The 13789-nt window shown below is 46.1% G+C and overlaps 1 protein-coding gene across 2 annotated transcripts in view; it reads left to right on the plus strand.

Moving 5' to 3' along the window:
* Positions 1–13789, plus strand: part of LOC115480022 (glutathione hydrolase 5 proenzyme-like) — a 76736-nt gene that overhangs the window by 20495 nt on the left and 42452 nt on the right. For both annotated transcript variants that reach the window (XM_030218405.1, XM_030218404.1), the window contains exons 4-5: positions 1308–1400; positions 5395–5590. In XM_030218405.1, coding sequence (XP_030074265.1) covers positions 1308–1400; positions 5395–5590 — 289 coding nt within the window. The remainder of the gene's footprint in view (positions 1–1307; positions 1401–5394; positions 5591–13789) is intronic.

Genomic DNA, 13789 nt, shown 5'->3' on the forward strand with positions numbered 1-13789 from the left:
TGAGGCTTGTACGTAAGAAAAAATGGACCAAGTAAAGTCACCCAAGTGCTCGTCAGGGGCGCCCTTCTTTTTTCCATTATGGGTCGAGGATGCCCATGTGTTAGGGAAGCCCAAGTCCCACCTTCGCTACGCCTCCGACATGCCCCTGGGAACTTTGGTCGTCCCCGCGGCAGAAAGCTTTCGATTATACCGATTTGGGCGACCCTGGGAGAAGGACGCCCATCTCCTGATTTGTGTCGAAAGTGGGCGCCCTTCTCTTTCGAAAATAAGTCTGATGGTGGTTCACGGAATCAGCTGCTACTTGCTAAAGTTCTTGTATCAAATTGTAGACTGAGCTTACCATAACACGGTCCAATAGCATTACCAATACCATATGGCGGTTCACAGAATCAGCTGCTACTTGTTAAAGTTCTTGTATCAAATTGTAGAGTGAGTTTACCATAATGTGGTTTGCACGCTCATTGGTATTGAAGATGACCCCTGAGGCAGGCTCTTTGAGCGCCAAAACACGGCCAGTGTCCGGTCTCCTTCCATTAAAGTTTGTGCGTTGTTCCAACCTTGGAGGCCCTTTTGTGCTTTTTTGTGTTGCCTATTGGACTTGTGTACTTTTGGACCCTCTCCTCTGCCACCTATCTTAGGACTGAAGCATCAGCAAACATTAAAGTTTGGTCTCAAGACCTGGGTTTTTGTACAGGTGTTTGAGCCCTAAGTTGATGGGGGAGGGGGAGGTTCTATCTTGTCACTGGTTTCCTTGTAGGCGAGAGCTGGTATCTTCTTATATTCCCTCATTCCATTGGTCTCTTCTGACGTGATTCATCTTTCTTTTGTTGTGTCTCTCTATGATTAGGTTCATTTCATTGTGTTATATTTTGAAAGGGGGTCTAGCAGGCTTTTTAATAAACTAAATTAACAGGTCAATATTTAGCAGCGATGGTCAGCATAAAAGCCACCACAAGCATTTAAAAACATACATATATTTTACAATGGGCTTGTAAATGTGGGTGCCTAGGTTATAGAGTTGCTGTTATAGTGCCTTTAAAACCAGTGGCTTGAGGAGGTATGTGTTTACTAGCCACTAGTAAATGCATAGCTCCTTTTGAAATTAGGCCTGTCAATGTAACACTTTTCGCCCACCCTTGATCTACCACAAACCAGTCTCTTTTTCTAAACATAGAACTCTGGCCATTTTTTAAAAATAAAATTGCGTAAGTGCTAGGTCTAAAAAAAGAAACCTGAACAAGAGTTCAATGAGATTAATGTGGGTTCTGGTTTTCTCTTCCTGCACCTGCACCTGCTCCTGCTCCTAGGGACTGCTGAAGTGATTAAAGCCCGAGAAAGAGCACCAGAGAAAACACCCGCAGATTTGTTGAAAGGTTGTAGGGGCTTCATGCTCCAAACAGGTAAGTTAATAATAGGCTCAAGGTCAGGGTTAAGAAATAAAACTACTGGAGGGGAGGTGTTGCTTAAAGTCCAGCCCAGCCAACTGAATACTGTCATTTGGTTAAAACAGAGGAAGAAATATTGGTTGGGCTTTACTTTTTGCTCAGAGTGAGAAATGTTGAAAGATTTGTGGTTGGGGCTGAAAGAAGCCTAATAAGTACATAAGTACATAACATAAGTACATAAGTAGTGCCATACTGGGAAAGACCAAAGGTCCATCTAGCCCAGCATCCTGTCACCGACAGTGGCCAATCCAGGTCAAGGGCACCTGGCACGCTCCCCAAACGTAAAAACATTCCAGACAAGTTATACCTAGAAATGCGGAATTTTTCCAAGTCCATTTAATAGCGCTCTATGGACTTGTCCTTTAGGAATCTATCTAACCCCTTTTTAAACTCCGTCAAGCTAACCGCCCGTACCACGTTCTCCGGCAACGAATTCCAGAGTCTAATTACACGTTGGGTGAAGAAAAACTTTCTCCGATTCGTTTTAAATTTACCACACTGTAGCTTCAACTCATGCCCTCTAGTCCTAGTATTTTTGGATAGCGTGAACAGTCGCTTCACATCCACCCGATCCATTCCACTCATTATTTTATACACTTCTATCATATCTCCCCTCAGCCGTCTCTTCTCCAAGCTGAAAAGCCCTAGCCTTCTCAGCCTCTCTTCATAGGAAAGTCGTCCCATCCCCACTATCATTTTCGTCGCCCTTCGCTGTACCTTTTCCAATTCTACTATATCTTTTTTGAGATACGGAGACCAGTACTGAACACAATACTCCAGGTGCGGTCGCACCATGGAGCGATACAACGGCATTATAACATCCGCACACCTGGACTCCATACCCTTCCTAATAACACCCAACATTCTATTCGCTTTCCTAGCCGCAGCAGCACACTGAGCAGAAGGTTTCAGCGTATCATCGACGACGACACCCAGATCCCTTTCTTGATCCGTAACTCCTAACGCGGAACCTTGCAAGACGTAGCTATAATTCGGGTTCCTCTTACCCACATGCATCACTTTGCACTTGTCAACATTGAACTTCATCTGCCACTTGCACGCCCATTCTCCCAGTCTCGCAAGGTCCTCCTGTAATCGTTCACATTCCTCCTGCGACTTGACGACCCTGAATAATTTTGTGTCATCGGCGAATTTAATTACCTCACTAGTTATTCCCATCTCTAGGTCATTTATAAATACATTAAAAAGCAACGGACCCAGCACAGACCCCTGCGGGACCCCACTAACTACCCTCCTCCACTGAGAATACTGGCCACGCAATCCTACTCTCTGCTTCCTATCTTTCAACCAGTTCTTAATCCATAATAATACCCTACCTCCGATTCCATGACTCTGCAATTTCTTCAGGAGTCTTTTGTGCGGCACTTTGTCAAACGCCTTCTGAAAATCCAGATATACAATATCAACCGGCTCCCCATTGTCCACATGTTTGCTTACCCCCTCAAAAAAATGCATTAGATTGGTGAGGCAAGACTTCCCTTCACTAAATCCGTGCTGACTTTGTCTCATCAGTCCATGTTTTTGTATATGCTCTGCAATTTTATTCTTAATAATAGCCTCCACCATCTTGCCCGGCACCGACGTCAGACTCACCGGTCTATAATTTCTCGGATCTCCTCTGGAACCCTTCTTAAAAATCGGAGTAACATTGGCTACCCTCCAGTCTTCCGGTACTACACTCGATTTTAGGGACAGATTGCATATTTCTAACAGTAGCTCCGCAAGTTCATTTTTTAGTTCTATTAATACTCTGGGATGAATACCATCAGGTCCCGGTGATTTACTACTCTTCAGCTTGCTGAACTGACCCATTACATCCTCCAAGGTTACAGAGAATTTGTTTAGTTTCTCCGACTCCCCCACTTCAAATATTCTTTCCGGCACCGGTGTCCCCCCCAAATCCTCCTCGGTGAAGACCGAAGCAAAGAATTCATTTAATTTCTCCGCTACGGCTTTGTCCTCCTTGATCGCCCCTTTAACACCATTTTCATCCAGCGGCCCAACCGACTCTTTGGCCGGTTTCCTGCTTTTAATGTATCTAAAAAAATTTTTACTATGTATTTTTGCTTCCAACGCTAATTTCTTCTCAAAGTCCTTTTTTGCCCTCCTTATCTCCGCTTTGCATTTGGCTTGGCATTCCTTATGATCTATCCTGTTACTTTCAGTTGGTTCTCTTCTCCACTTTCTGAAGGATTGTTTTTTGGCTCTAATGATTTCCTTTATCTTACTGTTTAGCCACGCCGGCTGACGTTTAGTCTTTTTTCCCTTTTTTCTAATACGTGGAATATATTTGTCCTGAACCTCCAGGATGGTGTTTTTAAACAGCATCCACGCCTGATGCAAGTTTTTTACTCTGCGAGCTGCTCCTTTCAGTCTTTTTTTCACCATTTTTCTCATTTTGTCGTAATCACCTTTTCTATAGTTAAACGCTAGCGTACTTGATTTCCTAGTTTCACTTCCTTCAATGCCAATATCAAAACCGATCATATTATGATCACTGTTATCAAGCGGCCCTCGTATCGTTACCCCCTGCACTAGATCATGAGCACCACTAAGGACTAAGTCTAGTATTTTTCCTTCTCTTGTCGGCTCCTGAACTAGCTGTTCCATGAAGCTGTCCTTGATTTCATCAAGAAATCTTATGTCCCTTGCGTGTACAGATGTTACATTAACCCAGTCTATATGCGGGTAATTGAAATCCCCCATTATTATTGTGTTGCCCAGTTTGTTTGCGTCCCTGATTTCCTTTAACATTTCCGCATCCGTCTGTTCGTCCTGGCCAGGCGGACGGTAGTACACTCCTATCACTATCCTTTTCCCCTTTGCACATGGAATTTCAATCCACAGTGATTCCAAGGAGTGTTTTGTTTCCTGCAGAATTTTCAATCTATTTGATTCAAGGCTCTCGTTAATATACAATGCTACCCCTCCACCAATCCGATTCACCCTATCACTACGATATAATTTGTACCCCGGTATGACAGTGTCCCACTGGTTATCCTCCTTCCACCAGGTCTCAGAGATGCCTATTATATCTAATTTTTCATTTAGTGCAATATATTCCAACTCCCCCAGTCCTGAAGAGGGGTGAGGGCAAGATTCTCTGGGCCCAGCCTCCAAGGAGGGCCTGGTGCCAGCAATCAAAAAAACTGCTCTGCTTGCCACAGGTCCTGCCTATGCGGAAACAGGAAGTTACTTCACAGGAGGTGGGACGAGGCAAGAAGAAGGACCTGTAGCCGGCAGAACACTCTATCTCGTTCGTTTCTGCGGTAGAGGGCAGTGATGGTGGCAGTGTAGCAGTGGCAGCAGTGGGGGGGGGGGGGGAGGAGGGAGTGGCACGGCTCTGAACATTGTTTGCCCCAGGCCCAGCTTTGTCTCTCGGTGGATCCTGGAGGGGTGGAATTAGGAAGCAAGCAGAGTAGCCAATGCAAATAGCTCAGTGACTCTTACTTTGCATGGACTCTGAGGACTAGTGGAGTCTATGAATATTTAAAGACAGCTCCTATGGATATCTAAGAATTTCTCAGAGAGAGAATCATTGGACATGGATTTAAATCCTGCCAACAATCCTGGATTTTGCTGGAGTTGTGCATAAATTGTGAAGTGGATTCACCGTGTGGGGCGGACCAAACTCCTCTGGATACAGAGAGAATCAGAGGTTAGGTGAAACCACAGTGCATCTGACACCCTGTGAATTAGAACATGGGACTTTATGATGCATAATTTCTCTTCCAGCTATTTTGCCACATCATGACTTGAGAATGGAGAGTCAGGATATGGCAAGCTGTATCCACAAAGCCGGCTGGGAGAGAGTTTTGTTCAAGGGTCCTTAAAAATTTAGCGCTAACACTGTCATGTGCATTAGAGAGGGTGCAGGGAGAATGTGGAGGCTGTTGCCATGTTCAGACTGCCAGGTATATTTTGACAGGTGCCCAGTGGATTGGGGTCCCTGGAGAACTCAGGGGGTATGAAGAAGCCCACAAGAAATATGGCAAGTTGCCTTGGAAGTCATTGTTTGAGCCCACTATCAAACTTGTAACAGAAGGCTTCCCAGTTCCTGAAATTCTACACAAGATTCTTGAATACCACATGGTGAAAGACAGATTGTTGAATTCTTCTTTATGGTAAGAAATTAGCAGTGAGACTTAAAACATCTATTATGCAATTTAGATTGTGAGCCCACTAGGGAGAGAGAAGGTACCTACATCTAATATATGTAAACCACTCTGGTTGTACCACATAGTGGCGTAGCTATGGGTGAGCCTGGGTGGGCACAGGCCCACCCATTCTTGGCTCAGGCCCACCCAAAGACAGTGCCTTATTCCCCTCTCCCTCTACTCCGCCAGCCCGGTATCTACCTCTCCCTGGTGTACCTCAGTGGAGTCCCCAGCAATTCATTAGGCTTTCTGTCCGCTACATCCCACCAGTGAGGGAACAGGAAGTTATGTCAGTGAAGGTGGGATGTGGAATAGGTAAAACCTGCAGGGCTATACGGACAGATGCCAGGAATGCCACTGATGCACATGGCCGAGGGATGGGAGTTTACAGAGAGGGGCAGCTACCAGTCCACAGGCAAGGAAGGGACTGAGGGGAAAGTTTAAAAAACCTTGTAATTTATACATCTACCGGGTGGGGGGGGGGGGGGGGGGGGGGAGGAGGAGAGCGTTGAAGGGCCTACCCAAGTTAACTCTGGGCTCATCCAAAATAACAGGTCTGACTATGCCAATAATAACACATAAAGGTAGTCTATTAAACACACCACCCTTTACCCTTTACTTTTACAACAGAAGCAAGTACTGCTTCATCAAATATTGTGCTCCTCCCGTGTGACTTCAATAGCTGTGATTTTACCCTGTGATTGCATTATAAAGATACTAGTAAAAAAGGCCCATTTCTGAGACAAATGAAATGGGCACTAGCAAGGTTTTCCTCGGAATGTGTGTGTGAGAGTGACTGTGTGTGAGAGAGAGACAGAGTGAATGTGCGAGTGTGTGTGTGTGTGTGTGACATAGAGTGAGGCTGTCTGTGTGAGAGTGTGTGTGTGAGAAAGAATGAGTGTGCGGCAGGGGCCCCCGTCCGTCTCCCGCTCTCCTTCCCCCTCCCCCCTGTCTTCCCTCCCCCCTTCCTTCCCCTCCCCCTTTCCCCTCCCCCCTCCCCTTTTTCCTCCCCTCCCCCCTCCCAGCTTCAGGGTCGTGGCCCCCCTCCCTTCGCCTTTCAGGGTCATGGCCCCCCCTCCCTCCCACGTTCAGGGTCCCTCCCTCCCACTCCCACGTTCAGGCTGGCTGGCTGGCTGGCTCCCTCCCTCCCACCCTCCGACCTTCAGACTGGCCTGCCTTTGTTTGTGGTCTGCTGCTTTTTGCAAACGCTCACACTGGTCTGTCCATGAGGGTGAGAAGAGAAAGACTCAGGCGGGGAGGGAGAAGGAGCCCTTCTTGCTTTTACAGTAGCCAGGAAGCGTGTTTTGGATGAGCATTGCGAATCGTTGAGTGTCAGTGCTCCGCCCTTGACGTCATCGCGTTGTGATGCAAGGGCAGGTTGATGGTAGTCCTCCTTTCTTGCAGGTCATTCGCATAGGTTCGCGATGCGTCTGACATCACGTTTCGTTGCGTAGCAACGTGTGGGCGATGCGATTCGTTGAGTGCAGTGCTCTGCACTTGACGTCATCACGTTGTGATGCAAGGGCGGGGCAGACACTCATGGAGGAACAGCGATCTACACAACTACAAATTTAGAACGTTTGGAGACTTGAGGCTTCATTAGAACGTTGGAGGTGCGTTTTATATAGAGAGATATTATCCTCTCCCAGTGAAAGACAGAGAGAGGAGCTAAGTGCTTTGCAACAGGGGTGGACTGACAGTGGTCTGGGCCTCAGGCAATAAGGGTCATGGGCCTCTAATTACCTATCAAAAGTGATAAAACTAAATGGAGGCTAGGGGAGAGTGGGCCCCTTACTGCTGTGGGCCCTCAGGCACTGCCCTATTGTCCCAATGGTCAGTCTACCTTGCTTTGTAATGTGCTTGAGGAGGGTGGGCAGAAGGGGAGCCTGGGGATAGGATGGATGGAGACAGCCAAATTCGACAGTGGTGTGAAAAAATCTGGAATAGGTTATTTGTGATGTGGAGTTTCAGTATCATTGGCATTCATTTCCTTTCCATTTTTTAATTGTGTGCAAATTTAGAGCTAATTTTCTTTGTGGCTTTCTGCACAATGATTCTGTAATGCTGTTTGAGTCATAAATGCATATTACATATGTGAAACAGTGTAAAACACAGGCACTGATCTACATGGTGAGGCAAAAAAAAAAAAAAACCTCCTAGAGGTTTTTTTTGCTGTTTTCTCTGCAACTGCTTTGAATTTCAATGAAAAGTTTTACATACTTATTTGGTCATCATCCTTACATATCACTATTAAACAACATTTAATCATCTTAAGATATGTTGAAGTTACTGACATTTTAGTGCTGCTACCTAGCGATTTTTGCACATTAAAAATGTTCGAGCTAAAACACAGTAAGATAACTGTCATTCAAACGATACAATTAACAATGCAAGATGCATTTGAACTATATGCTACAAAATGGACTCTTCCCAAAAAATAAAGGAAATATTCTACTCACCCCTATACCTAAGGACCCAAAGAAAAATGCAAGTGACTTAACCAACTATCGCCCAGTAGCATCTATCCCTCTGGTAACCAAATTAATGGAAGGTATGGTGACCAAGCAACTCACCAATTACTTACATAAATTCTCAATTCTTCATGAATCAGGATTTCGGGCTAATCACAGCACCGAAACAGTTCTAACTACTCTTCTCACCAAATTTAAACAAACAATTGCAACAGGAAACAACATACTCCTACTACAATTCGACATGTCCAGTGCATTCAACATGGTTAGACATAAAATATTATTAAACATCCTAGAATACTTCGTAGTTGGAGGTAACGTGCTTAACTGGTTCAGAGGATTTTTAACCACAAGAGCATACCAGGTGAAATCTAATTCAAGTACATCAATTTCATGGACACCTGAATGCGGTGTGCCCCAGGGATCTCCATTCTCACCGACCCTCTTTAACCTAATGATGACACCCTTGGCTAAATCGCTATCCAATCAAGGCCTTAACCCTTACATATGCGCAGATGACGTCACAATTTACATTCCGTTCAAACATGACCTAAACGAAATCACTAATGCCATTAACCACAGCTTCCAAATTATGCACTCGTGGGCGTCACATCTCAATATAACACAAGTAAATTCACCACTATAACCACACCAAACTTCTCCCTTCCTGTGTCAGACACCCTGAAAATTCTTGGAGTTACCTTTGACCGGAATCTCACACTTGAAAACCATGTGAAAAACACAACAAGGAAGATGTTCCACTCTATGTGGAAACTAAAAAGAGTAAAACCTTTCTTCCCAAGAAACATCTTTCGTAACCTGGTGCAGTCAATGGTGCTAAGTCATCTAGACTACTGCAATGCACTATATGTTGGCTGCAAAGAACAACTCATCAAGAAACTTCAAACAGCCCAAAACACAGCTGCCAGACTCATATTCAGTAAAACAAAATATGAAAGCGCCAAACCCCTAAGAGAAAAGTTACACTGGCTTCCACTTAAAGAACGTATTACGTTTAAGGTCTGTACCCTGGTTCACAAAATCATCCACGGAGATGCTCCGGTCTATATGACAGACCTGATTGACTTGCCATCCAGAAATGCTAAAAGATCAGCACGCACATTCCTGAATCTTCACTTCCCCAGCTGTAGAGGACTAAAATATAAACTAACACATGCATCTAGCTTCTCCTATATGAGCACACAGCTGTGGAACGCATTGCCAATGGACCTGAAAATAATTTACAATCTAATCAATTTTCGCAAATCACTGAAGACCTATCTCTTCAACAAAGCATACCACAATGACCCATAACAGGAACTGTAATACATCACCTCTTACTGAGATCCAAAATGTTTCTCCTTATGCTTATTGCTTAGTTCTTGTAGATCATCTATATTCTCTGTAGTATACAATTTGCATCTATACTCTGAAATGACGTTCTATTAATCTATCTGTTTAATCTACCAGGTCATCAATATTCTTTAGGTAACACCAACTGTCTCTTTTACTCTGTAAAGGTGATCCACTATGTTTATTCACATAATCTATTAGGTTATCCATGTTCTCTATTTAATATCAATTGTACCTTTTTACTCTGGAGTGGCAATTGCCATGAAGGAACATTGTAAGCCACATTGAGCCTGCAAATAGGTGGGAAAATGTGGGATACAAAAATGCCGCAAATCAGGGGCGTAGCTACGGGTGGGCCTGGATGGGCCCAGGCCCACCCAATTTAGCCTCAAGCCCGCCCGCCCGGCCGCCCACCCACCCAGAGTCCGAGTCATAGTTCATCCGTATCTTCGAATCCTCGTCCGCAGCGACGAACTGGCGGGCGGGGCGCCAGTGCGCCGCTCTCCAGTAGTAAAAGCAGCAAGCCGGCAGGTTCGAGTCCGTCCTTCGCTTCCCTGCCCTCTCTGCGTCCTGCCTTCCTCTGATGTCATTTCCTTTCGGGCGGGCAGGACGCAGAGAGGGCAGGGAAGCGAAGGACGGACTCGAACCTGCCAGCTTGCTGCTTTTACTACTGGAGAGTAGCGCCCCGGCCGCCAGTTCACCGCTGCAACCTCGGGAGTGGAGTGCAAGTGAGCCAGCCTATCAAGTCCACTGTAAGGAAGCCTTCCCTCTGTGTCTTCCCCCCCCCCCCCCCAAATATGATATAATTTCTTGGGAGATCCTTTGTATTTAAAAGTTTGAAGTGCTCCCAATGCTTCATGGGGGTGGGGGTGGAAAGAGGGAAACTTGTTGGGCATGGGAGTGGAATGGAGGGGAGGGTGAAAAGGAGAGCTGCTGCTTGGGGGTGGGTTTAGGAGAGAGGGGAAATTGTTAGGCAGGGGGGGCTGGAGAGAGGGAAACTTGTTGGAAATGGGGGCTGGAGATAGGGAAGCTTATTGGGCATGGAAGTGGAGGGGGGTTTGGAGAGAGGGAAAATTGTTGGGCATGGAAGTGGAGGGGAGGAAGAAAATGAGAGATGCTGCATGGGGGTGTGTAGGAAACATGGAAAATTGTTGGGCATGGGAGTGGAGGGGAAGGAGAGATGCTGCACAGGGAGTGAAGGAGAGAGGGAAAATTGTTGGACCTGGGAGGTAAGGGAGAGATGCTGCATGGGCAGGTAGAAGAGAGGGATCATTATTGGACATGGGGGGGGGGGGGGAGAGGGAGAGATGCTGCAAGGAGTGGGGAGAGAGTGGGATAATTGTTGAATGTAGGGTGGGGAGGGCAGGAGAGATGCTGCACAGGAGGGGTGAAGGATAAGGGAAGAAGAAATGTTGGACTGGGAAGGGAGGGAGAGATGCTGCACAAGGGAAAGAGGGAAAAAGGAGAAATATTGGACATGGTGGTGGAGGGGAGGAAGAGATGGAGAGATGCTGCATGGGGGGAGAGATGTTAGACTTGGGGTGCAAGGGTAAGAGAGAGAGAAATAGAGAAAGAAAGAGAGCGAGAGATGGTGGTCAATGGAAAAGAGGGAAAAGGAAAAAGAGGGAACAATGTAGAACATGAGGGTGGAGGAGAGGGAAGGAGAGATGCTGCACGGAAGGGGAGAAGAAGGAGGGAGATGTTGGATCCAGGGGTAGAAAGGAGTGAGGAAGAAATGCTGGACTATGGGTGGGAGGGAAGAGAGGGAAAATGCTGGCTCCCAGGTGAGGGGACAAGAGGAAAGAGAGAAGGAACAGGAAGATGCTGGGAGGGGGTAGAGGGTGGGGGGAAGAGAAAGAGGATGCAGATGCTGGGCTAAAAAGGTTGGAAGGAGGGAGACACTGGGATGGTAGTACCATGTGAGAGAGGCCAAGGGGGTGGTAAAGAAATTAATGAGAGGAGGATAGTGATTACAGGGAGTCGAAATATGATAACAGAGAGTAGGTTGAAGATGGAAGGGAATGGAAGGTTGGGGAAGGAGTGAGATGAGGAATAGGAGAGCTAGTGGGTGAAAGAAGGAGATGGAAATCTGATAGGTATCTGAAAAGTAAAAAGAAGGAAAAGGGTTAGAAAGAGGGTAAAATCTGAGTGGACAAAGAGCAGGAAAGAAAAAAATGGGAAATATCAATATGTCAAAGGCAAGTGTAGTGAGAGAATGGGATGAGAGTGGAGAAAAGACAAATGAAGAGCAGCTGCTTGAAGGAGAATGAACAGAAAGACAGGAAAGTGGAAAAGAGAAACTGAAACCAACATGATGGGAAAAAAATGACCAGACAACAAAGGTAGAAAAGGCATTTTATTTTTAATTTACTAACTGAAGTATGTTACCTTGAGAAATATGCATAGCGGATGTCATTCTATTATGTTCAATAGAGAAAGACATACATTTCTATTTTTATTCCTCCACTGTTGCAGTACATGGCGAGGTTCCTAGTTCAGTTTTTGTCTATATATTTTGATTTCTAATTTGTGATGCCTTGTTCTGTATTTAGTGAGATTCTGTCTGTGTGATTGTAATGGTAGGTGGTAAGATTGGAGGGGAGGCAGTGAAGAGAGAAAATTGTGTGTGTGTGTGGGGGGGGGGGGGGGGGGGGGGAAGGGCTTCTTTATTTTCTGTACTGGGCCCTAGCATGTCTAACACTAGTCCTGTCCCTTGCAGTAGCTGGTGGGGATCCCCAAGCTCCATAAGCTGAGGACCTCTGAAGGCAGCCAAAACTCCCTTCTACTAAGCTTGGCAGACAGCGGCAGCATCCTTGAGCCACTTACAAGCATGTGGGGAGTGCCGGCATCAATGCTTCTGCTGCCTGCTAATCTTGGTGAAAAGGAGTTCTGGCCATTTTCGCAGGAAGTCTTCAGCTGACAGAGCTTGAGGATCCTCATGCGCCAAAATATATTTTGAGTTGGGAGGTGCCAGGGGAAAGGTGGAGAGTGGGAAGAGGAAGGGGGCGGAGACAGAGAGAAAAATGTTGTGTCCACCTACTTTGGGCTCAGGTCCACCCAAAATTGGCTGTCTGGCTACGCCACTGCCGCAAATAAATAAATAATTAAAATTACAGAATCATTGTGCAGAAAGACACTAAAAAAATTAGCCCTAAATATGCACACAATTAAAAAATGGAAAGGAAATGAATGCCAATGATACTGAAATGCCACATCACAAATAACCTATTCCAGATTTTTTTACACCACTGTCGAATTTGGCTGTCTCCATCCGTCCTATCCCCAGGCTCCCCTTCTGCCCACCCTCCTCAAGTGCAATACAAAGCAGGGTAGACTGACCATTAGGACAAAAGTGTCCACCCCCAGCTTTAATACAGGCCATCAGTGGCTTTGGGAAGTTCTTAACAGCCTTGTTGATCGTTCCTGTGGCAGTCTGTCCCAGATCATATTCCTTGAGTTTGTTGATTGTTTGTGGTTTTGGGTGGAGCTTGTGATAGGCCTCCAACATTGCTCCCCAGACAAAAGTCTAAGTCACAGTGACATCATTAACAGTAACAACAAATAAAGCTGTAAAATTTCATGTTAAAATTCCAAGCAGTTGCCCAGCTAATATTCAGCCGGTGGCGGTCTGCGTTTTTTTACCGTCGCCAGCTGGAATAGCCCCAGATATTCAGTGTCAGGCCATGTCCGGGCACTGGCACTGAATATGAGTGACTAAACTTGGTGGGGCTGTCCACCTGGTAGTCCTGGTGGGGACAATGGGGGCAGGAGGAAAGCCCAGTCGTTCCTCCCCCTCGTGGCTGCCATTGGAAAATAGCTGCTACAACCTCTAGCAGCAGCCTCAGAAGTACTACACAAGTATCGCAAGCTGCCATGAGAGGTCATGGCACACATTTTCCAAATTTCTATCTGGGTAACGGACCTTCAGAGATGAGCAGAAGTCTCGCTCGGCCGCCGCGTGAATTCTCGGCAGCCATTTTGAAGCGGCACCGGGAGCAAGACAAGTCAGCAGCTGCGCCGGGCAGGAAAGAGGGGTTTTTTTCCTGCCCCAAAGAGGCCACTAGACCACCAGGGCATAATAATAAGGTTAAGGAGAGGAGGGGAGGATAGGACACACTGAGGCCGGTCTGCCAGCCTTCCCGTTCATCCGCAAATCTGGACAAACGGGCAGGCTGGCAAAACCCGCCCAGATGCCCCGCACTGTCCTCAAATTGGAGGACATGTCCAGGTAAAACTGGATAAATGGTAATCCTAGACACTACGTTTCTGAACACTGAGAACTGTTTGCACAGTATTGGAGTTGAAACAGAAACTATCTCACCACTCTAAAATCTGTCTAAGT

Source organism: Microcaecilia unicolor, chromosome 11 (assembly GCF_901765095.1).
Source record: "Microcaecilia unicolor chromosome 11, aMicUni1.1, whole genome shotgun sequence".
Lineage (NCBI taxonomy): Eukaryota > Metazoa > Chordata > Amphibia > Gymnophiona > Siphonopidae > Microcaecilia > Microcaecilia unicolor.